Genomic DNA, 25,207 nt, shown 5'->3' with positions numbered 1-25,207 from the left:
CTGAATCTTACTCTTTCAATAGAAATCTGGTTAAAGATTATTACAGACCTACACTGCCTTAGCCTGGGACAAGGACTTTGTAGCAGCATGACTGGTTGTATGGTTACTCTAATACAGTGTTTCTATGGCTACTTAAACCATTACACAACTATCTTTTTCTATTATAAAACTGATACTCCTGTAAAATTCCATTTAATTGATTGGGCCTAATCATTCCTTATTTAAATAAAAATCACCAAAAGTCATTAAAATCAGCTCAAATTAATAACAAATCAGTAACACTGTCATCTCTTTGTCATCTCTATTGGACAATGAAGTACTGGTCAGGGAAGAACAGTCTGTCTCAGCCCCAAAAATATATGAAAACTTGAGCTTGTCATCCTGGGGAACTGATCGAGTAGCCTAAGGGCTAGTTTTCACAAGAAGAACTGATCTGATCTGATCCAGGAGCTTGCCGCCCGTAGGTGGTCCCATCGCCCTAACTCTTGCCTTTGCATTCCTGTCCCTTCTGCCAGAACACCACAAGGACAACAGCTCTCTAACAAGGCCTTGAAAAACAGTTTTGTCCCAAATCCTATTACAGTAACAGTCTTGTAATTGGGTTGCAGAATTCCCCGTATGAAACCAACCGTCTGAAGAAGCACGGCCAGCCAGCTGGTCTGGGGCTTACAGGATGCCTACCCGGTCTGAGGGCATGCTTGGTCTGCCAAGTCTTCTGCTCAAAACCAGACTGAGCCAGCTTTCTTTTAAGACCAAATACTTAAAATAAGCCAGAAACATTAGCCATTCTGCATAGTATTTATTTATAAACAAAAACATTGCATTTGATCACATACAAGTTTTGATCCAGCAAACTCAGATTTATATTTTGTTTATTTTTATTTTTTACAAAAAATACATTTTAACAAGTAAATAAAAACCATTTCCATTAGTTCACTGTTCTCCAAAGTGTAAATGTACAGGGTAAATTTGCCATTTTTAATATAGACATATGCTATATTTTGCCAGTTGTCCATAAGAAATTCAACTACAGAGTCTGATGAAACATAATAAATAATGATTAAGAAATGGAAAACTACACAACAATAAATGGAAAATATAAACTTTTTAAAAGTCATACAGTTATATTACAGCCACCTCTTCAAAAATCAAACATTCAATTTATCCATTACAAAGTACAACAGTATTGCATTACCCTTATTGGCATACTAGAATAGATAGCATCCTAAAACTGAAATTCTGTCCATCGAAAGAAACTGACTGAACTACAACTAAAAGGAGCATAATCTAATTAAATCAGGACAGTAGCAGTGCAAAAGCCAAAAATGCTGGCTTTATAAAAAAAAGACACTTTCTAGGAATGAACATATTGAATGTTATTTCATGATTTTTTAAAAGCAAGAACCATTTTTCTTGATGACTGTTTGGATGACAAATACCACCCCAGAGTAAAAGGTGGATTTGCCATCTTTGCCACCTCTCTTCTCACTCCTGATGACTTCAAAAGAAAAGCATGCAATTGGCTGAGAATACTGTCATCACTGTAACAACAATTTTTCTCGGTACCATTTCTTCCAGGAAGTTTTTGCATGAGCATTAGAGCACAGAACCAGTGGCTTAAGAGTCACTATAAAACATCCACTCCCTCCTCTCCCACAAAAAAAGAGAGCAGGGAAAAGCAGGGCTCCCCTGTCTTGCCTATAATAAAAGATGTCTAAACTTTAAGATAGCATAAACAAGTTATATTTGAACATTTTCAGCTTTAGCTTGCTCTGTAGTAGTTAACACCACAGATAAGCAAACACGCCTCCTTTTCAAAGTACTTCCATTCAACTAGTTAATCAAGGACTTAGTAGTCTGACTCATTCATACTCAGCATGGTACATTCTGACAGGAAGGTAAGTTTCAGAGATGAATCTCACCACCCTCGCATCTCAGTCTGGAAGATTCCAAGGCAGACTATATGTTTAATACAGCAACGATTTGTTTTTTTGAGATTATGTATATAAGCATTTGTATGCATCACGGAACCTCTATGCTGATCCTGCTCAGCACTGCGCTTCCCTGAAAAAAGGCCTTCAGGTCTCAAGAGGTGGTGTTTGATGCAGAGCAGAGGTTTGCTTTGGATATACCATCCCAGCTTGTTCTCTCCAATGGTCCACCAGGACCTTTCTCATTCCACCGGATGCCTTTGACTTGGAAAAAAGTAAAGAGCTGTGTGTGAAATCTGACCACTGAAGCTGTGTACTGGCACATACCTGGACTTGTAAACCAGCACTGCTGTGTTCAAATGGGAACTGTTGAGTAGAACTGAAGATCCCTCTTACTGCGCTAAAATACAGACAGGTTCTTGGACATAAGAAACAACAGTCAAGTAGCAAGGGCAGGATACCAACAGGCATGTAGTTTCCATCACTGAAAAGGCTGAAATATCCTAGCCATATCCCATGAAGATGTTTATGCTGCAAAACTATGTACAGATAATGTTCTTTAGTGACAAAAAAAACAACCAAGAGGGAGTAAAAGATCATCAGTTTCCAGGATAAAACCCTTAAAAGAGTTTTTCTTCTTTTGGTAGTAAAACACAAATATTACCCATATGGCCAAAATTTTAATCTACTAGTTACATTTCTATCCTATTAATGCAACATACAAGTTTGCTGATAGCAATGAAACAATACTGTAGTATACAACAACACTACTAAAGTTTGTTCTGAGAAGGAAATCAAGGAAGGTTCTTCTCTGCATTTTGAATAGATTCCACTACTTAGATTTTAGAAGAGGAAGTAATTACAAGTATTAATGCTTATATAAGATCAAAAGTCAACAAAAAAAGCTTTTGTAGAAAAGTATTAAGATTCCTAATAATAAAAATATTTGCAAATTTAATTACAAATACATTTTAAAAGCAAAATCCTTAATTAAGTACATCAGGGTTGGTCAATATTGACAGTGTTCCTTTAAGAGGAAGTGAAGATAACACCCACTGCATCTGTGGGAACACCTAAACGTGTAGAGTATATACACTTATTGATCAAACTATGTCAAATATATAAAGTGAAGAAGCAGTATATACATTTTTGAACCTACTCAAAGGTTATAATGGAAGATCAAGTAAGAGTCTGCTAAAATCTTAAGATATTAAGTACTACTGATTTCATGCATTTGTTCTACAACTTGTCCTAAAATTTCATCTACTACATCAATATCATAATTTACTTGCTGCAAGTCTAGATCAGGCATGATTGTAGCCAGAAGTTGTCCAACATTCACTCGAAGAGAGCGTAGTTTCAGGCTGTGAAGAAATTAAATTAGATACGATTAGATGAAGTTTTACATTTAAATATACAGTACTTTATTTAACAAAGCTGGACTACTACTCTATACTGGAAAGGCTCCATACATGACCTCCATAAACCAACAAAAAACTGGTGCAGTTAAAGCTGCATCAAGATAACTTCAAAATCTACCAGTTTTTCAAGGCTGAGCCTCTGACCTTCTAATTTTGAAGGTGTATATTCCCTTAGTTTCAAACAAATACTAAGGGCTAAACTGAATTCTGCCTTTCCCAAAACAGATCAGAAATATTTCTGAATGCTTTTAGTTAGCAAATAAGCACTGGCAAAATTCTTTATCTGACAACACCTTTTTATTTCTCAAAACAATATTAAGCCCCAAAACTTTTAGAAGCACAAACTGCTACCGCCTGTGGGAACAAAAGGGAAAAAGAAGAGAGAAGAAAAGGCAAGAAAGAGTAATTTGTCCAAAGGCTTTAAGATATAAAGAGAAAAGAAGGTAACAGTTATAGTACAGGGAAAATGCTATGCCTCCTCCTTTTGCTTTCTTTCCTGGATCCCCTTCCTGATCGAATTATTTCCAAATCACCCATCCCTTCTCTTGAGCATTTATTTCTACCATCAGTTCCTTTATCATCTTCAGTAGCCAGTCTTCACAGTGCCATCATATCCAACAGGACTTGTGGAAGTTACTTAGAAGTCCTGCATGTATTTGCTAGCACGTCAGATGCTGTAAGAAAATGAAACGCTGACAGATAAAGGGGAGATTTAACCACAGAAAAAAATTATATTGAAAGGGGTCTCTGGAAATCATCCAGTCCATTGTCCCCTGCCCGCCCAACACACATTCAAAGCAGGGCTAACTCAGGTCAGGTTGCTTAGGACCTTCTTGTGTTTTGAAAATCTCTGAAGATGGAGATTCCACAATGTCCCTGGGTTTCAGGGTTTGACTACCCTTGCTGTGAACACATTTTTTTCCTCTAATATTTAAACAGAATTTCCCTTATTGCAACTTGTGTCTATTGCCTCTCATCCAATCGCTGTGCTCATGAGAAGAGACTGGCTCCATCTTTTCTACACCCTCTCATTAGGCAGCAGCAGAGAGCAAAAGGATTTCAAGGTAACCCACTCTTTGTAAGGCGATTTCCTTCAGCTTTCCCTTCTATATCAGATGCTCCAGGCCCCTACCCATCTTGGTGGCCCTTCAGTAGACTTGCTCCAATATGCCAGTGTCATTCATACACTGGAGAGTCCAAAACTGGACACAATACTCCATGTTTCATAATGCCCAATAGTAGGGAAGACTGATTTCTCTCAAAACTGCTGGCTGAACTCTTGCCAATACAGCCCAGTAGGCACTGGGTTCTCCCACCACAAGAGTGCACTGCTGACTCACATTCAACTTTTAGTCCACCAGCATCACAGGCCATCTTCTTCCAAGCTGCTTTCCTATGAGTAGTTTTCAGCTTGTTCAGCTGCATGGGGTATTTCCAACACAGGTGCAGAACTTTGCAGTTGCCTTTGTAGAATTTCCAGGTTTCTTTCAGCCCATTCTTCCAATTTGTCAGGGTCCCTCAAGAGCCCTACCCTCCAGAGTACCAGTGATTCCCTCCAATTCGATGTCATCGTGAATCTACAAAGTTAATTTTGCTCTGTCACCTAGGCCATTAATGAAGACCTTAACCATCACTGGCTTCGATTTTGATCCATGAGCTCAGCAGTCTGGCCAATTTTACAACCCACCTTCTAGTCCACCTATCCAAACCATACTTCACAAACTTCACTATCATGGTATTACAGCAGCCCACATTGAAGTTTTGCTAAAATGAAGGTCCACAGAGTTGCTCATCTCATTGTAAACGGCAGTGAGGCTGCGAAGGCAGGATTTGCCTTCAGTAAGTCTATGCTGGTTGTTCCTAATCACCTTGACTATCATGGGGCTTCAGGTGGCTTCCAGGTAGATTTGCTTCATGGTCTTCCCAGGGACTGAGGCTACACTGCCAGCCTGTAGTTCTGTCTGTCCTAAATATGGGCATGCCCTTTTCCAGGCATCAGGAACATCAGGACTGCCTCAATCTTTTGGAGATACCATTGCAAGGTCAACTCTCCATCAACCAGCCAGCTCCCTCTGATGCATCTCATCTGGTCCCATGGGCTTGCGTATGTTGAATTTGCTTAAATGGTCCCTTCATTCAGTCACCTTTTATTACAGGTAATGTTTCACTCCCTAAGATTACTACTTGGCTCAGAGACCTGTGCGGCCAGAGGGCAGACCTTTACCAGTGAAAATCAAGGTAAAGATGATACTGGGTACCTCAGTAATTTGTGCCTCATGCACCTCATGTCCTTTGCTACTAAGCACCTGTCCCACTGAGCAGCAGGCCCACTTTTTTCTTGGTTCTCCTGTTGTTGCTGCTGTGCTTACAGAAGCCCTTCTGGTTGCTCTTCACAGGCCTTGCCAGTTTAACCTCCAGCTGAGCTCTGGCCTTCAATTCCATCCTACAAACCCAGGCAGTGTGCCTATACTCCCGCTGGACTGCTCATTCTTGCTTCCATCTGGTATGTGTACTTTTTTTCTGTGTCTGCTATTTCGATTAACTGAGAGCTGCAAGCTCTCTATTTGTAAGTTTAAACCCTCATTTAGTTCAAAGATACACTCTGGACACAACCTAGTTCCATAGGATGGGTCCGCAGCAAGAAGCTTTTAAAGGAAAGGTAACTTTCAAAACCAAACGCAAATTCTTTTCAGTAGAGTACTACTGATCCAAGAAAGAGAAATAGAATGCAGAAGTGCAGTTCATCTACACAGCATAAGCTAATGATCACTCTCTTTCCTGCCTCCTTTCTCTCTCCTTGTTCTGCAAGTCGTGTCTAGAAATTATATAACATTTTTGATATTTTAAGAAGTGTCAGTATGGCATTCTATTGTGCAGTGGCCAATCCTGCTCTCACAAATATCTAAATAATAAAAAAAATTAAATAACTTACTTGATAAAGGAAAATGTTACTTAGTTAGGAGTCACAAGAGTCAGTAGAAAAGAATTCAAAAAAAATCACATTTTATTATATGATTATCAGACATGACCTTCATCAAGATGCTTCAGATACAATCAGCCAGTAAATTTTTGCTAGAAAGAACAAAATTGATACCTTTCTCCATCAGAAAAATTTACAGAGTCTTCTACATTACTGGTGGTAGAATCATTTGCACGTGCTACTGCTTCTGGAATTGAAGCTTTTAACTGTGCGATTTCTGCTTTGAGTTCTTCACATTGACAGGCAATTTGACTTTTTTCCACTTCTAGCAGTTCAATCTGGCAAGTAAATAAAAATAGTTTTATGTATCAAATAAAATCGTGGTGGATTAAAATAAAGACAACTTACACAAATTTAAATCATTTAACTTTGACTGCTCTTAATTAACATTTCAGTTCGATTTTAAGCTATGACAACCTAAACAAACTGCTTTAAAATAGCCAGCTGTCAGCTGAACCACTGTATGTGTGCTCCCTCTAAGCCTGCTCAGTCTCTCATCTTGCAGTCAGAGCCACTCAGAGCCTTGCAGTGTCTCTCAAGTTTGCTTATTTCTATCTATGGAAGCAAAAACCCAGAAACTCCTAGGCTAATTTAGTATTTCTTCCTCCTTTTAGGTGGCTTGATTAGTTAGTGGACTGAACTATATATACAACACATTGTGTACTAGAACTGCTATGAAACACCCATTAAAGAAGTAATCTAATTGTTAATTAGTTGTTAACTTAACAAACATACCTCACTTTTGTATCTGTCTCTCTCAATGCTGCACTTGTCCAGTTGCCTGAAAACATCATCCAGCTGCACAGCAATTTCATCTACTTCACTCTTATTTTCACCATCAGCACACTTGTTGCATTCAGTTTTTAAGTTCTGCAGGGTACTGCATTGTTCCTTTAGTTTTGCTATTTCTTCTAAGGCCTGTTCATAGAGAATGGTCACTTCTGCCAAACTTCTTTCATGAATGTTTTCTTCTTCAAATGAAGAAACTGTCTCAGTTGACTGATGGCACATTTCTTTTTTTACACACTTATTATTCATTTCTAAAATCCTCTGTTCCAGTGTTTCTACATGTTTGGTTAATACTTCACATTTGTTTTGGTACATTTCTTTTTCTTTATTTAATAATTGCAGCTGATTTTTCAGTTCATTTCCAAGATCTACAGATGTTTCAGAAACGCCATTAACGCTGTGTTGTTTAGTTTCCATCTCTGCCCCGGGAACTTGAATATCAGTGTCATCTTCCACCTCTTCCTTTTTAACAACCAAGTTTGGGAGCTCTGTCTGTGTGGCTGAGGTCAACTGTTCACTTCTTGATTCTGAAGTAGCTGCACTGCGAGGTTCTCCGACATCACAGTTTTCTTCCTGCTTGTCCTCTTGATCCAAATTAATACATTCAGTTTTTACTACAGGAACATCAGAATCTGCTGAAGGCTTTGGAGTACTGCTCTCCTCTAAAATAATGACATCTTCGTCATCATCATCATCATGGTTGTTGAATGTTTTGTCATTTAATCGAGGTGTCTTTAAAGACACAGGTGTCAAGCAACTAAGTGTCTTCCGTTTAAGACTGAGAAGCAAAATATTAAACTCATTATTGTATTGCTCAAATACTACGAAGTCATTTGTTTCAAACTACGTTTAGTGTTTCTGTAAGTACTATTAAAAACTACCACTCAATAACTAGAAAGGGATGTCTCCCTCCATAGTATTTTAAGATGTGCAACCCAAGTAAAATCCTTTTCCTGTAAAAACCAAGGGGCTAACATCCACACACTAAATTATTACCTTCACACATTATTTTGAAACAGACTCAGCATTTGTGGGAACAGTGCCCCACACCTGTTCCTTAACCAACAGAGGTTAAGGAAAACATACTGCGGAATGCGGTTAACACAATACAGGCTTTTCCTAAACAGGCAAACCACTAAGCAATTTTCCTTGCCAGCACACAGTATCTTTTGCTGCATTCACTTTTGTAATTCACAAGGTTTCTAGGTACCTTTAATCAACCTGCTACTTCCTATGCTCCAAGAAGCAACATATGAATTTTGGCAGCTATAACCTGAAGATGGGACTACACCCAACACATCATTTTCATTAACAAGTTATTAATTTTAGAAATAAACAGGTATCTACTTTGTACAGGTTCACTAACCTGTTATCAGAATCAGAATGAGGTGAAGATACTGATCTATTTAAAATAAGCAGAGGTCTTTTGACAGAAGCATTTGATGTTTCTGCTAAAAGTGATCTTGGAACAGCTTCCTTTCCACTCACAGCTGAGAATGTTTTGAAGTCTTTACTTGAAGAAACAGGTGTTTTTAAAAACATTTCATTATTGATCTACAAGATAATATTAGTTAAGAATGAAAAGAAACAGACATTAGTAGATTTTTCAGAATAGGTTTAAGCAGTTATCCTATCTGCCAACGCCTAGAATTCTGACCGACATTTCTTACGTATCGTACAAGGACCTCCTTGAACCAAGGCTCAGTATTTTGCAATAAGAAAGGCTAAGTAGACTCCACGTTGCAAACTCCAGTTTTCTTAACTTAATGATCGCACAAGCCCTCCCAAACCCTACTGATGCACATGAAATATTTCCTTCATGTTGGCTGAAGACACACAACATACTAGAAAGTTCTATATTGCAATTACAGGCTTCTGGCAGATTTCTCACAGGACTCTCTGAATGCTCTACACCAGCTGCACACTCCTCTCCATGCACAGATTTATTGTTCTCAGAAAGCAGCTTTCTGATCTTACAAGTCTTTCTCTAAATGCAGCTATTTTAAAGAACTGTGTAGAATCTCAGGCAAGAGCTTTTCCCAAGCTGTAGCTCTGTCTGAAGTCTGACCATCATACACAAAGTATGAGAGCGCCATCTCTGTTAAAGCTGCTCATAATTTAGCCACTTTGTCTAAAATGAATAATACTTCTAGAATTACTTTTGTACTTGGGTAATGGATGAAAAATTAATACAATGAAGTATATAGGTTAAAACAGCAAATGCAAAATCTATTCTCTAGAAATAGAGTGATCCTCAGTTGGCCCTTTACTTTGAGAGCAACTTAAGCTATATCACACTTGGGAAATTAGATTCTGAGTTACAATCTACACATTCAGATCACTCAGCCACATTGATTTGGATCTGAATTTGAATGCCTCCTTGCAAAAGTGCAGCTACTGCAAGTCTGTCCATCCCCACCCCCTGCCTCAGTTTTACGGGCATCTTTACTTTCATATCCTCATTGCATCGCTCTACAACAAATCTACTTTCAATAATTAGATGTCATGCCATAAAAACAGGTATGAGCGACTGACATATTTTCTAGTACTATTTTGTGGGAGGGCTTTGTCCCTCAAACTCTTAAGTATTACATAGAAAGCAATGGTGTATTTTCCATCACTGGACAGCAAAGATGGGCGATTTTTGGTTTACTAATAGTGAGCATAACCTGTTCAGCCATCAAAACAAGACAGGATGTCGAACCAGTTGGCCACCAGCTAAAGCGAACTCTAACTCAGAGCCTGGCCTGTTCGATCAAACTGCATAGTACTGTTGCCACCAAGAACAACTCTGCTACCAAGCTCAGTTTCCTATCAACTTCAAGAGTTACCTGGTGGCTGTACTCTAGTCGTTTCTTCAGTTTTTCCTTGTCTCTGCACAGCAGCAAGGAAATAAAAAAATTAAGAGCTTAGATTCAAAATGTTAATTCATTATAAACCAAAACAGTCTCAAAATCTAAAGGCAAACACATTACTCCTTATATCAGCTAGATACAATTAAGTTCTAATGAACATATTCTGGTTTATTGAATGGAAATTTTCTGCATGAACTCAGAAGCTAGTATAGCTTAAAGTTAGCTTTACTTCAAACAAGTTCTCAGATTAAGATTTATTTTTAAAAACTGAAAAAAACCCAAACTCCCACTTCTAGTATGCTAGCCAGCATTAGTTAAAATTACCCACATCGATTTTTTTCCATACACCTTAGCTAAGAATCGTCTTATACTTAAATAAATGTATCGAGGTATTCAGCTGCTTCAACGTGGACTGTGAGAATAAGTTACCTAGAGAAGGTCTCCTAACAGTCCTAGTAGCTTGCTTCTCTAACATCCCAAACTATCCTCACACTGCTTGCTACTGTGAAACAGCTGTACTTGAACACCAACTGCTGCACCGCTCTCCTCAATAATTATTAAATGAGAGAGGCCCCTTTTGTTATGATGTTCCTAATTTTGATTTAGGAGGGCAAAACGGGTATTAAGTCAAAATGAGAAACTTGAATGTAATGCCAACATGCTAATAACAGAGAAAAGAACAGTGCTATTCATCTATTCACTGCTACGATCAAGTTTTGATTTCAAGGCACTATTTTCCGGCTGGATATGTTCCCAGAAGAGTTGGAATTATACCATAGGTGAGAGAAAAGGGCATTTACTTTTCACATTCCTTTTCTAGTGTTGAGACACTTGTAAGAAAGTCTCTAGTACTCACTTTTTCTTGTAAGTTTTCTCATATGTAGGATGTATTAAGTCATCGTCTTCTGGTTCTTCTGGCACATTACAATTCCTGAGTTAAGCAGGGGAAAAAAAAAACAAAACAAAACAAAAAGGCAACAGAAAGATCTTAATATCCATGTTTGTAACAGGTGATAAAATAAGAACTAAAAGCAGTATTTAGATATTCATCGAAATCTAATTTTACCGGAATTGTGGGTCAGGGTTCAGTGAGCAGTACCACTTTTCTGGCAAGTGCTCTATTCCATCTGGCAGCTTCCGCCATTTCAGACATGCATCACATTGTACCCATGTCTGATCAGGCTGTTTTCTGTAATGGGAAAAATATCAGAACTTTCACATGAAAAACTCATTTTCATGACTGAGTGTAAAACGGTAATAACAGTATGTAAAATTCTTCTATTTAGAAGTGATACTCACTGTATCTCCTCAACTGGCAAAGCTAATGGATATTCTTCATTCTTCTTCGTTTTCATTTCATTCCAGTAATCATTAAGCTTTTCTCCTAATGCTGCTATTGTAAGTCTAAAAAGAAAGTTTTTTTGAAAGACCACCTTAAATAGTAAAATCCTAGCAGAAAAAGAACCTTTATAAACTACAGTGAAAGAACAGACATATGAACCACTCTAATATTTCTACTTGCACAACACTAAGTTTTTTATTTTTGGAAAACCCTAGAAATTAGCAATTGTGTGAAGCCACATTCGTCAGCAAAGAAATTACTGGAAATACGAGTTGGAGCACAAAGATTGAAATCAAGAGTGCTCAATTCAGAAGCACTATGAATGTACAGTGCAAGCCCTGAAGCTACCTCACCAGTTCAACCTCAATCATAGAAGAAACTAGTACAAACCCACTTCCGTCAAACCAGTACCTAGCTGTGTATTTGGCTGATGTTTCTGTACATCCATTAACTGCAGGTTCATGACTACTCTACATTGACATACAACAATACTAACATGGAGATTGCAAACGTATGATCACTTTAATGTAGTATAAAGTCTACATGCTGCTAAGAAGAGCAGGTTAGTCTTACTCTAGGTTAATTTTTAGCTGGATTAGATTCCTGATCAGGGATCATCGTGCAGCTCAATGACTACTAGAGCTGTCACACACAGGAGGGAGTGGTGTGGAAGAACAACAACAAGCCCTACAGGAGAGGGAGAGGTAAGACTGCCTCTTGCCAGCATGCTGAATTTACATCAGAGTAAAGTGGCTGGGTAACCAGAGCCTGAAAGTCAGTCCCTCCTTGCCTGGCTTATTGTAATGCCTACACCACCCTGTCCCTTGAACTAACAAATGTTTGTGCTGTGAACTAGTTTGACCTAGAGAGTTTTGATCTAGATCACCTCTGAACCCAAGTCATTAATTTCTGTGCCAAAGAAATGAAGTACCACAAGGGCAGAAATGGGCAGCATTGCATGTATGGGATCACATCTCTCTTCTGGAGAGGGAAGAAGGGAGGTCAGCTTACACTAATGAAAATACAGCATCAGTTTTATGTTTCTGTTTTGGGCTGGAAAGTTACCTTTTGAAAACTGTAGCACTTGTTGCAGAAAAACCTTTATAAAAGATCTGTCGAGTGTAGTACCTCTGTGCCCATTTCACAAGTGTTTTTAAAAAGAAACAAGTAAAAAGCATTCAGTGCTCACTGTGCCAGCCTGTGGGAACATAGTGTAAACCTTGGTCCACACAAATGACTATCCTATGGCATTCCTAGTTCTTTTCCCACTGCTAAGGGAACTGTTAGTGCCACCGCACAGGAAATGGTTCAGGGAACATCTCTATTAAAAGAACTAAACATGAGCTACCTTCCAGTTTGACTGATTCCCTTATCTGCTTTACCATGTGTTCTCATTAATGGTTTTGCTAGCACCATGGTGGTAGAAACAGGGAAACTGCTTAAAGCTGGCAGTATCACTGCAAAGAGCAGGACAAACTGCAGGTACCATTTAAAGACACAGGTAGATTGAACTGTAGTGGCGTAGCAGCTATCAGGCTTGCTGCTTCTCCTCCCAAGGAGTGCTGTTTCAACAGCAGGAACAACCAGATCTATCTTGCTATAGCCCCTCAATTGTTGCAATTAACAGCTCTGTTTATTATAGCACTCTGGTGTGGTTTCTGGGTTATCTTTATATGCAGAGCTGCGTATAAATCAGCAATTCAGGAAAGACACTGTGAACAGTTCAGGTTGCCAGTGGAAGCTGAACCACAACTGGCTGAAGGGCAAAACATGCAGCTTGAAAAAGGTAATGACTTCTCCTGCCAAAGTTTACCCCACCTATGTTTGCAAGTCAATACCCTGAATTTCTAAGTCCACACTGAAAGTAAGGGTTAGGGCAGAGAAGGAAAGTGCCTACTCCTTTAAAGGCATGTGGTCAAAGAAGCCATAAACAAGAACATAGAGACAAACCTGACTGACAAGGGAGGTAGTGATAACAACAAACCTGGTCAGTCACACTAATTGGTAAGGAGACATGGAGCGTGAGAAGGTTTATTTTTTTCAGTTGGGAGGATAAGGAAAGGGAGGAAGACAAACACAGAGAGTCATAAAACCTGACCAATTAGTGTTAAAGACAATAATCAGAAACAAACCTGGTCAGTCACACTAATTGATGGGCTATCAAGAAACTGCAGGCAAACTAGGATTTTGCAACTGATAAGGATGCAAAACTGAGGGTCCAAGATGTTTGGAGGGGGTCAGTGGAACTGTGCCAATGGATGAGGCAAGGTGCCTGGGAAAGTGGGAAGCAGGGAAGAACAAAGAGGGGGTTAGATACAAAAGGGTACAAAGGGAGCTGGCTGCATGTAAAACAGGTTCGGTCAGTACAGTTGTCTGGCTGAGCCCTGTGCCTGATCACTGCAGTCTGTCCTATCTTCTTCTATCTTCTTATTTAATAATTTCTTAACTCCCTACATAATCTCACTCTTTATCCCATGTGTATGTGTATGGCAATGACTAAGTGCTAGCTACTGGTGAGAGCTCTGCGTGTGAGAGTGGATTTGGTGCCAGATCCTGGAGTCAAGACAGGATGTGTGGTGTGAGCTACTGGAGCAAGTGGGTGTTAACAGCTGCCACCAACTGAGGCAGGAATGGTGTCTCCCAAAAACCAGCTCCTGGGGTGGACCAGCATGAGTGAGGGGCTTGGTGCTGGCAGCTGGAGCAGGACTGTGGGTGCCTGGTGCTGGCTGCTGATGGGGGAACAAGTGTCTGCATCTTCCCCAGTGCCAGTGCCCTGGTGTGCATGGAGCGTGCACATGTTATTTCCTAGCAAACTCCAAACTAGACTCAGCAGTGAATAGCAGGCCCCAGGTCTGGGGCAGGGGTATCAGGCAGGCAAGGGTTTGTGCTGGTATAACCAGGGGGACTTGCGAATATGGAGTGTCTGTGGTACGAGTGTGAGAGTGAGCATGTTTGCATCAAGCTGCACTAGCCCACACGTAGGGGACCTGTGAGGCAGGTAAGAGGGCCTGGGATCCAGGCAGGGGTACCAAGACGACAAGAGAGGCCGTGCCGGTACCCAGGGGATCCACAAATGTATGTGCACTTGTAAACCTAGTGTCACGTGTGTCTTCACTAGTGAGCTTCTATCTCTGCCAGCCAACAAGGAGGAAGAGGACTTGGCTGTCTACACTTTATGAGAGTCCTGTACGCGGGTGCACCTTGTCTGTGGCAGTCTGTGTAACCAGTCATGTCAGTGTCCTGCGTCTGTGCCCCTGGGACACGTGCTCAGCTTTGCTACTGGTTGAACCTGCAAACTGAAGGCTGGCAGTCACGTCCCTCAGCCTGGGCAGAAAGCCTGGGTCCCCGGGTCGGGCAGAAGGGAGTCCTGGGACAGAGCTGCTGGAGGAGGTGGCCACTCCTAACACCCCTTAACACGAAGCAGCACAGAAAACAGCCTTGTCATCACAAAAGGAAATAAAGTAATACAGAATGGCATAATTCTCAAGGTTTGTATTGTAATTTTTCCTGGACAGTTTTTCCACCTCAGCCTGCAAATTGCTTAGGTAACTCATCCCCCTCTAGCCTTTCATCCGCTACATGCCTCCTTCCACAATGCTAGCACAACTGATTCATAGCAAAGCAGTGTAAACAGACTAGGAAATTCACTTGCCTTAAAAACAATTATCATCTCTGAAAATCAGAATTAGATTCCCAATCTGATTCACAGTTTAACTACAGGAAATATCACACTAGATACTGATTGATGGGATGGATGCAGATATGTGAAAAAGTGGCAACCCTGAGTTAGAAATAAAAACTGAAACAAAGCAATGTCTCAAATCACTGCTACTTTCAGGATGTCAGGTATTAAAAATGCTCTATCAGGGAGCAGAGGATTCGAGGGCATTCAAGTCCACTCTTAGGGAAGAAGTTGAAAAGAAGGGCTCAAAAATATCCAACAAAGCTTTTCCAAAAAAGCCCAAACAAAAATTGTTATGAAAAAAGTTAATAGTGTGGGATTCATGTATCACAGTTTTAGTGTGCCATACAAATATTCACATCTCAGCGAGTTATTTTGTACTCATTTTACAATCAGTGAGGGGCAGAACTGCAACCAATCACTTTTAGGGCACTTGCTTTAAAATGACGTGTAGGATACCGCATTCATTGTGCAGTCAGTGAAGTCTAGAGTATGACCAATGCAGATGTAAACATCCCACCCCTACTGTTCAGAACAGTCATGCAGTTTAACCGTGGAACATAAGCTTTAATTCTTACTACTTAGAAAAGAAGCAGCCTTTTGTTGTCAAGCATTTCACAGTGAGCAATGCTATTTGACAGAAAGTCTACATAAAAATATACACTTACCTGTATTCGTTTGTGTAGTCAAAGTCTTGTTTGTTATGAGTTGGTTTTAGGAAGTTGCATTCAATAATCCCAATTACACCAACACCCATGTTGTTCGCCTGTAAGAAAATAAGATCTATCAGGAAAAACAATATATATTCCATGGCAATACTGCAAGAGTTTGTCAGAGCTAATTATAAGCCATATATACTAGATAACAACAATTTTCTGGCTTACAACTCCTCTCCAAAAAGAAACTCTCAACACAAACCCCCTAAATAAAACAATCCTCTGTTCCATCCCTCTTTGTGCTAAAAGATATGCCCAAACCCGTGTTTTGCGTATCAAGCTTAGTTTCAAAAACAAACATTAAAACAACTGCATACAATTTAAAACAATTTTTAACTGCCGCACAAACTAAAAAAAGGGGGTTTTATATAGGATACATCAATATCCTAGTTTCCATCCATATTCTTTTTTAAAATCAGCACTGGAGTGACAATGATTTCTAAAGATGTTAAAATATTTTTGAGCTTTAATTTCTTACCTTTAACTGACAGCCAACTCTTTCATAAGCTTTGATGAGTCTGTTTTTATGGTACATCATTATCCCATAATGATCTTTGTTTCTGCAGTTAAATCCAAAAGTAATTCTTACTGCTTTAGCCTTTTACCAGATATTAAGGAAAAATCTGGTTAATCTCATGTAACACAAAAATACAGTTACTTTGAAAAAATAGTTACTAAACTGGGTCCTGGAACTTTCTTCTTTTTTATATTAATATAATTCCTTCAGTACTTCTTCACAAAAAAAAAAATGTAATCACACGAGTATAACTGCAACATATCTTGAAGAATCCAGACAGCTTACATGAAAATTCACATCAATAAATTCATCGTGTAGTGATGTAAATATTAGCAAAGGATACATTCAAAAATTTTGGCCTATATATATCATGTTCAATGAAGGCAAGGCTTTTGGAAACCAGCTGTGTTTTCACTTTTTGTCCTCGCAGAATGATCTGCATTGTTGGCTTCAGATACAAAATACTGCAATAAGCCTACAAAACATACAGTAACTCCTGTTATTAAAAAAATCCCAAAACCTCAAGATATGAGCATTGCACAATATACATTATGTTTAGGAAGACAAACACAAGTTTTAATTAAATTTTATGAAACGTGGTTTTTTCCCAACTTGAATCCAGAAAAATAGGAAATGCAGGTGTGCATAATAAGCATACATATATCACAAATTAAATGAACAGCAATTGAGAAACAACTTTTGTGAATATGACAAGTTAATCAGGTGTCTGAAGATGCAGTTTCACCACTAAGCGGTCTCAAACACACAAGCCTCTCTTCTTATCCCCCATTGAGAGCTTCAAAACTCTACTACAAACTTCAAAATAACAAAAGCAAGTGTGTTAACTTTGTTCTAAACGACTGCATACTATCATAGCTTGACAATTGCTATGCAATCTTCTTATGAAAGTATAGATCTATGAATTTTAATTTGCATTTAATTTGCTGCTTCCCAATTCCTTTATCTTTTTTTGAAACCTAGAAATGACACTTTGCCAACTGAAACCCATCTGTTTTAAAAGATCCCCATGGGCGTAGCATCAGTACTATATGCATGTATACCTGCACTACAATGAAATGTTTACTCTGACAACCACACACATGCCTATTTAATTTCTGAAACTACTGATTGCATTTCCTTCTTCCTCCTTAGTGGATACTGATGGCTGCATTTAACAGGAAAAGTTATTTGCAAGACTACATAAAACCCAGTAATTTTCTTCTCAATAAACAGCAAATGGTCACACAAGCTCACAAATACATTCCACTTTCAATTTTTAAAATTAATGTTGACATATTGGCCTAACATTTAAATTCTGACATTCATCCTCCCCACCATCAATCCTTCTGCAGTATAGCACATTATATTAAAACAAAAACATACACCCTTCAGCTTCCAAAAATAAACAAATTAAAAAGTTATACATACTCGAAGTGAATAGTCACTTTCTGGAACAATCTGGTCCAGTCTCTCCTGTTTTTTATATCCCCTTTTGCCTGTTTCATCTAAGTCTTCTGGAATTCTGATGTCATATTTATCCTTGTCAAAGTCAAACTCTGTTTTTTCATTTTTATCTCTGTGGAATAAGATTTTTAAAAAAACCAAACCTAATTATGGGGGAAGAAAAAGCCAACACAAGATAAAGATATTGTGGTAGACCCATGAGGTATCACAAAGATGCAACAGCCATGCTGGTTTTCCTCACAGATTTACTAGAATTCACATAAACAAAGTTTACCAGTTCCTTTCTGATATCCAAGGAGTACAAGAGAAGTGATAGCACTCACGAATTCCAACTTAATTCTAAACAGGTCACACTTCAAAAATAAAAGCAGTCAGTATCAGCTTTAAATTCTGGATAGACCGAGACACGTGCATTACTTTTTGTCCTGGTTTTTGCCCAGTGGGCAACTGAGCGCCACCCAGCCCTTCATCACCCCTTCCCCCTCCAGCACGGGGAAGGAGAAAATGAATCAAAAGGCTCAGGAATGGAGATGAGGACAGTGAGAGGTGGCTCACCCATTATGGCCACAAGCAGAGGACAGGCTCGTTAGGGGAAGAAAAGCACATTGCTAATTCAAACACTAACAAAACCCAACACTTAACAGACAGAATGGGACAGTGAGAAGCGTTACCACATCTTAAAAAAAAACAACCACCTTCCCCCACCCCTCCTTTCTTTCACAGCTCAGTTTTGTTCCCGATATCTCTACCTCCTTGGCACAGAGGCAGGGAGTGGGGGGTGCAGTCAGTCTGCCACTTCTTCCTGCAAAGAGAAGGGGGGGGAAAACAGTCTTCTGCATTCTTCCCCCTGCTCCACATGGCATCTCTCTCGCAGGAGACAGTCCTTCATGGACTTTCTCCATCATGAGTGCTCCCCACGGGATGCATTCTTCTCGAGATGATCCAGTATGGGTCACCCCTACAGGCTGTGGTCCTCCCAGCGCCGAACTACAACAGTGGGGGCTGCTTCTTCCCTCAGAGTCCTGGCCTTCTTCGGGCACAGCCACCTGCTCCAGTGTGGGGGCCCCCACAGGCCGCAGGGTGGCTTCTGCTCCAGCAGTGACCTCCATGGGTGGCAGGGGTCAGCCCTGCCATCTCGCCACGGACTGCAAGGGGGGTGCACTGGCACACGCTTCCCCCCTTCCTCCTCCTTTCTTCCACTGACCTTGGTGTTCACATAGGTGTTCTCCTCACAACTCCCACTCCTCCTTTCAGGTTTCACTTCTTAAATATATTATCACAGAGGCACAGACACCGTTAATGACTGGCTCAGCCTTGGCCAGATGTGGGTCTGACTTGGAGCTAAGGGAGCTTCAAGAAGCTTCTCACAGAGGGCCACCGTGGTAGCCCCCTCCCCAGCTACCAAAAACCCACCACACAAACCCAGCACACTTCTAAATGTAAAATTTCTGAACCCTACAAATTGCTGTCCTAAGATTTTTAATGGTGCAAAAATGACACTCACCACAGCTTTCTGACTCAATTATCACAATTTCTTATTGGACAACCCACCAGATGTTTGCAATATGTTTGCACAACACTGAGATATATCAAAGTTGGTAAAAATATCCCAGAAATAATAAAGTTTTTTAATACTGAAACAGCTCTGTTGTGGTTTTTTTTTTTTTTAAAGTAGATTTGATTATAACATACCAGAAACAACATGAACACCCCCCAAAGTGTTCTCTCCCACAACTTCCCATGAATACACACCAAAATTCAGGACATGAAAGTTATCCTGCCCAGTCAGCTGAGGTCACTGTATTTTTTTTTTTTGCTCAAGCAATGGAAGTGATGCACACTCCTAAAAATATTCATACCTAAAAATAAATTAAAGTCTACCTGTGTAATGCAAATTAGTTTCTGAAGTGTAAAGGAGGTGAAGTTTTTCTTATGGAGCAGGTGGCAAGGGGAAACAACCAGAATCAGTAATACATTTGTTACCTCCAGTTTTCTTGTATTAAAATCTCCTAAGCTAAAAGTGATTCAGGGCTCTAATACTCACAGGAAATTAACGAAATAAAAACCCCCCAAACTTTTCACCTGCTATAACTGAGATGTTTTTTGTCCTGTAACATTTAAGCCATATGCATCCAGGTGTGTTTTCCTGCCTCTCCCTGGCCCTTCTTCTGATGGGCAACAATAAAGGTAAGAAACCGAAAACCAAGATAGTTCCTTGCCAAATCCACAGGACTGAAACAGTTCAAAACTGCTTCCTGTGGATACCTTGTTATTTCAGGTATTTTAAACTACAATAAGCTAAACACTTAAGAACATAGTACAAGGCAACATCTTCCCAACCAATTAGTGCCATCACAGTTAAAGGCATGGTAAAGCTTTTCTGGACAGACCATCAGACAGGTTCCCTGCTAGTAAAGCAGCAGCAAAGGTGTGAAGGCAAGGGAAAGAACATGGGAAGTAATGACACCCATCTGCCACTGCAACAGCTGTTTTAAAAGAAAAACACCAAACAATCCCACAGAGGCAAGTAGATAAATAAGATAAATACAAACAACTGTATTTATTTACTTGGATGTTTCTTTATTTTACAAAAAACAAGAAGTTTAGAAAGGTCTAGATCCCTCTAGAAGGATACTGCCAACTCCGTAATACTTATCTGTACACACAAACACTTTTTGTTTGAATTTTCACATTCAGAATTTTTAAGTCTGAAATTTATAATTTATCTATTTCAATTTTCCTTCTGGCAAAAGCAATAGTATCTTATCAAAGGAAAATATGAAGGCCTTTACATTCTCCTTCCTTCTGCTTTGTTACTTATTAGTAACAGTTCTCATGCAACATTACAGCCCTTCAATCGTGCGAGTTTGAGTCTAGTTTCCCCGTTACAGCTAACTGCCCACAGTCTTTTGGAATTATTCCACAAAAAAAACCCACTTTGCATGTTAGCATACACCAAAAGGTAACAGAAACTAAATGAGAGATATAAGAGACTGGACTTCATCTTACCTTCTAAGATTCCAAATGATAATTCTTGTTCCTTTTTTTGCTATTATAGCATCTAGCTCTGCCAGTAATTTCTCCTCAGTAGTAAACAAAGAATGTGTTAGTATGGCCTTCAGGCTGTTTTTGGATTCTGTTGGATCACTTATGTGCCGTAAGCATTACGTTAAGGAGTGTAACTTTGAATGAAGTAAGCTTTCAGAAGATGAGGAAACTTCTGCAACAGTTTTACTGACTTCACAGATTCCTATTGTACATCTCAAGAGCTCCTACAAATTTAAAGGCTTTAACAAATTATAGCCTTCCTTGGACTTTACAATTTATTTAGTGTATCCATAAGACTAGAAAGGAGATTTCCTTTACTGATATTATCATCCAAATTTTGCACGTACCCACAACTTTTCACTCAGAAGTTGTTGAAAGGATATGTTGGTTGTCGAATGTCACTATAGGAACCATGACATGTTCTGCTTTTGTGACTTCAAGGAAAGTCTGAGATAACAGGCCCACACTCATGGTTTCTCCATTCTTGGTGAAGACTATTGCATCTTTTCCCAGGCGCATGGACCCCGATTTAAACCCATTTCCATACAGTCCCACTGGAACACGGCCATTCATCACAGATTTCTCACTGAAGCCGAAGCTGAAACATAGGAAAACATTAGAAGAGTGTAAAAAGCCCTATAAAACTTGAAAACCCAAAAGCTGCATGCAAGACTTGCCAAATTAGACTTAAACACAATGAGTTAATCTCTCATTTTAGAGACCAGGGACTACGGTACAATTAATGTACAGTTAAGCAAATGCTAAAAGTTACCCGTGTAACATTGCTAAAACCACACTGCAAGAATTCAGGGAAATTTAGTTTCATCTTTAAGTATGGAAAAGAAATACCATCCATCTGGAATTATGCAGTAAGCATTTTTACAGGATTGTAATAGTTATCCTGTGGCTTCACAATAAATACTAAGAAAAGCCCCTAAAGCTTTTTTTTTTCCCCTTTACTTGCTTGAAAATGCGTGACCTACAGATTCTCCATTAGCAACTACACATTACTTCTGAAGTAGACCAGGTAACTGTATATGGAACACAGAATTTAGCAAGCAAGCTATTAATTATGGTATCTAACAGACAAAGAAAAATAACAAGTTTGAATTCAAGTTTGCTCAAGATTAAACCCAGAGATTTATCTGCAGGCAGAGCAATCTTTCATACTAAAAGAGCAACAGAACAGCAAGCTCTTTGCTAACTGTAGAAACAAAAGTTGCAGAAAGATCAGTTCAGACCCTATAAAGATAAATAGACAAACCACACCAATATAAATATCATTCCCTTAAGTTTCCCTCAATACCTTCTATTTTCAGCATTCCAAAGGGTTTGAACTAAACCTCCCTTTTCCTCTTGCTTGCTAACTTAAACTAAAGCAATCGTGAATTAAAAAAAAATAAATTCTCCTTAGCTCCCCTAAAGAGCACTACAGAGAGTTTACACAGCACAACCACTGCACAGAAAGTTAAATGGGAAGGTTGACAGAAACGATAAAAGGAAATTACAAGATAAAAAAAATACACTGACAAAGTTTTGTGAAAGTTTTACTAGTATCTGTCTATTCTAGAGTTTCACTTGCATAATTTCTCACTTTCAGAAATGTTAAGTTTATGAACAAAATTAGTCAGTTACATTTAAGAAAAAGGAATAAGCTGAGCAATAACAGAACTAGAAGCTGGAATTTTTACAAGAAAAAAGTTGCAAGAGAGGTTATCCACCTTAGCATTTTGTGCAGCTTCTCTGTGTTCATACCATTTCCATTATCAGTGAACGTCAAGCATATATTGTCGTTTATCACTGTTTTGTCTATCCATATCTGTTTAGCACTCACATCTGGATCATAAGCATTATCTGAAGGGAAAGAAAGCAAACAAGGGTGGGATACTAAAAATCAAAAATTAAACAGTTTAGGTGTGAACATATTTTAAAGTGTTTAATTCCAGTGAAGATATCAGATAGTAAATCTTCCAAAGTTACTTAAATCCATATGCAGCAGGCAAAAAAGCCTTAGCCAGCAGAAATACATATATAATCAATCAAGCTATAAGGAATAGCTGTTCCTAACTTTATCACGGTGCTATGCTTGCACATATGTTTATTTGGTGAATATGGCAGCTTAAGGTAGGTCCCTAATAATGGGCCTATGACCCTGAAGAGTCACATGCTAAAGTAATGGAGCTCTAAAATTGCAGACATTTTTCAGCTCCACAGTTAGGTATTTAATATAGTTGCAGAAGTTTTGTGCTGGCACAGATATAAATTTCTCAGCTAAGTCACTGAATATTAGTCAACTTTTGCACAGAAGTAAGAAACCATAGTTTTTAAATAAAGTAAGTATTATGCTAAAACCCAAGTCTCCTAAAACATTATCTTTTTTATAGATGACAACACTAAATCAAAACATTACAATGAAACAGCTGCATCAAAACCTGGCAAACCTTGCCTGAAAACATTACACAATTTTCCACTTATTACAGATGACAGTAATATATAGGCAAAAAGTTAGGTGGAGATGAGTGGCTCAAACTTGAGAATAGAAAACAAAACAAAGACAAGTTTCTACTTTCATTTCCTGTCTCCCAAGCAGCTGTTTACTTTAAAAAAAAAAAAAAAAAATCAGTATTTACTTTCTCCCAGCCATGCAAACATCTCTTCTGACTGGCTCTCAGGAGGCTAGGCTATTGTTTATAATGCAGACAATGACACATCACCAATATACACAGCTGCAACAGTATCTTACCTGCTGCAGGCCTGTGGGTTTTCTAATTAGGAAATCAGATTTGAAATACTATCACAATTTCAGAAAATAAAATTTAAGATATTAAAAAAAGCAAGCAAAAAAACTGAAGCCCAGCTCCTCACATCCCAGATAGTTCTGTGAAATATAGAATGTTGACTCTACAGGTGCAGGAGATTTAGGTGAAAAAATGTTGCTGCTCTGCCACCACATCACTTCCATATTAACAGAGCTAAGTGTCACAAATACATATTTTGCTAGTGCAAAAGTTGTTCAAATCTAAGAAGGCATGTCTTTCACAGAATGGAAGTTCAAAATGCTTTAGACTAAACTTTCTATTTACAGGATTTGAAAGAGCCTGCAGCATACGTTACTGCAAGTGAAAGGGAAACCATGGCTCCACAAACATTTCTTGGCAGCAAAGCTAGTTTAAACCTCATCTGCCCTAACACCACTTTCTCACATCTCTTTTCCCCCCTTCCCCAGCACTGTGCTACTCATGGAGTTTGTGAGGGGGGAAAGCACAGGGAGGAGGAGGGGTGGGATGTGATGGCACAGCAGGAGGCAGTGCCCCTGCTTCACTGCCTGTTTTGCAGGTTCAACTGAGGGCCATAAATAAATAGCTCAAGCCAACATCGCAGCCTATAAAAAGGAATCACAGCCTGGTAGCTTGCTTTCTATAAGCATAAAGTATAAGTTGCATCCACAGTGAAAAAGTCCATAAAATGTATTTCAGCACCAACAAAAGAGGACATTTCAAGTACAATTGAGAGTTTGGAAATATTCTTCTAAGGCCAGGATTTGTGGAAGTCTTCAGATTTGCTAGCTCACCAATTCTCTTTAGATGTCTCATTTATCCTCTCTCAAGCGTCACCATTAGTTCACCTAAATTCAATCTGATTAAGGACTAAGGGGAGAAGCCAGCAATATAACCACCAAAAAGTTGGCAGGAGGGACCAGAGCTCCTAAGGCAAATTTTAGCATACAGACCATTAAAGTTTTTGGTAAGTTCGCATAAACTAAAAGTCAGGCCTCCATAATACAACCCTGGTTACATTATTTGATATTTTGTATATGGTATAGCCTTCCACAGCATGCAAAAGATTACAAAACTTATTTAAATCAACATGACTAACTTGAAGCCTTTACAACATGTTGCTACTATGCTTTTGAAGCTTTGTTAAAGCAACACATATAACAAACCAGAGGCAAAAGAAGACGACAAGTCTGCATGCCTTGCACAGCACATATACATCATTCCAGACAAGTATGGCATGGGGTGATAAAACAGCTGAAACGACTTAACACACTGTTACCCCCAAAACAGCCAGCCCTTCCTGCAGCCATGTGGTTCTGGTTTCCTCCTTTAATGACAGCTCTGGTCTTATCTAGCTGAAAAGTTCCTATTTTCTTTTGTTAGGCTAATTTTCTGGATTAGCAATAGCAAAACTTGTGCACAGGAAGTGAAGGAATGCGTGACCAGAAGAGTTGCTCCCTTTGGCAGCAGCAAACTACGAGGTAAGCTTGGCAAGTCTTTCCAAACCACACCTTTATTTTGAGGAACCAGTTAAGGAAAGTCTGCTAATCATTACCTAACTCAGGAAACAAGCAACTCTGAAGATACCCACTTAACCGCTATTCAAAATCAAAGGCAAGATGATCAACAGGAGCTAATAAATTAAACAGATACACAAGGCCCAGCTAACAGACACTAACAAAGAG

The 25,207-nt window shown here is 39.1% G+C and overlaps 1 protein-coding gene across 1 annotated transcript in view; it reads right to left on the bottom strand.

The window, feature by feature from the left end:
- Positions 1-779: 779 nt before the first annotated feature.
- The window catches only part of MORC3 (MORC family CW-type zinc finger 3), a 30,675-nt gene continuing 6,247 nt past the window's right edge, over positions 780-25,207 (bottom strand). Inside the window, exons 3-17 of the mRNA XM_074814330.1 lie at positions 22,467-22,599; positions 21,129-21,343; positions 20,707-20,854; positions 17,662-17,809; positions 16,577-16,708; positions 16,195-16,314; positions 15,669-15,766; positions 11,276-11,380; positions 11,043-11,165; positions 10,833-10,907; positions 9,953-9,995; positions 8,488-8,675; positions 7,068-7,899; positions 6,447-6,610; positions 780-3,295 (exon numbers count right to left, since the gene is read on the bottom strand). Coding sequence (XP_074670431.1) covers positions 3,142-3,295; positions 6,447-6,610; positions 7,068-7,899; positions 8,488-8,675; positions 9,953-9,995; positions 10,833-10,907; positions 11,043-11,165; positions 11,276-11,380; positions 15,669-15,766; positions 16,195-16,314; positions 16,577-16,708; positions 17,662-17,809; positions 20,707-20,854; positions 21,129-21,343; positions 22,467-22,599 — 2,678 coding nt within the window. The 3' untranslated portion in view covers positions 780-3,141. The remainder of the gene's footprint in view (positions 3,296-6,446; positions 6,611-7,067; positions 7,900-8,487; positions 8,676-9,952; positions 9,996-10,832; positions 10,908-11,042; positions 11,166-11,275; positions 11,381-15,668; positions 15,767-16,194; positions 16,315-16,576; positions 16,709-17,661; positions 17,810-20,706; positions 20,855-21,128; positions 21,344-22,466; positions 22,600-25,207) is intronic.

This window comes from Strix aluco, chromosome 2 (genome assembly GCF_031877795.1).
Source record: "Strix aluco isolate bStrAlu1 chromosome 2, bStrAlu1.hap1, whole genome shotgun sequence".
Classification (NCBI taxonomy): domain Eukaryota; kingdom Metazoa; phylum Chordata; class Aves; order Strigiformes; family Strigidae; genus Strix; species Strix aluco.
The sequence above is the reverse complement of the archived record's forward strand: the minus strand, read 5'-3'. Positions and strand labels throughout refer to the sequence as shown.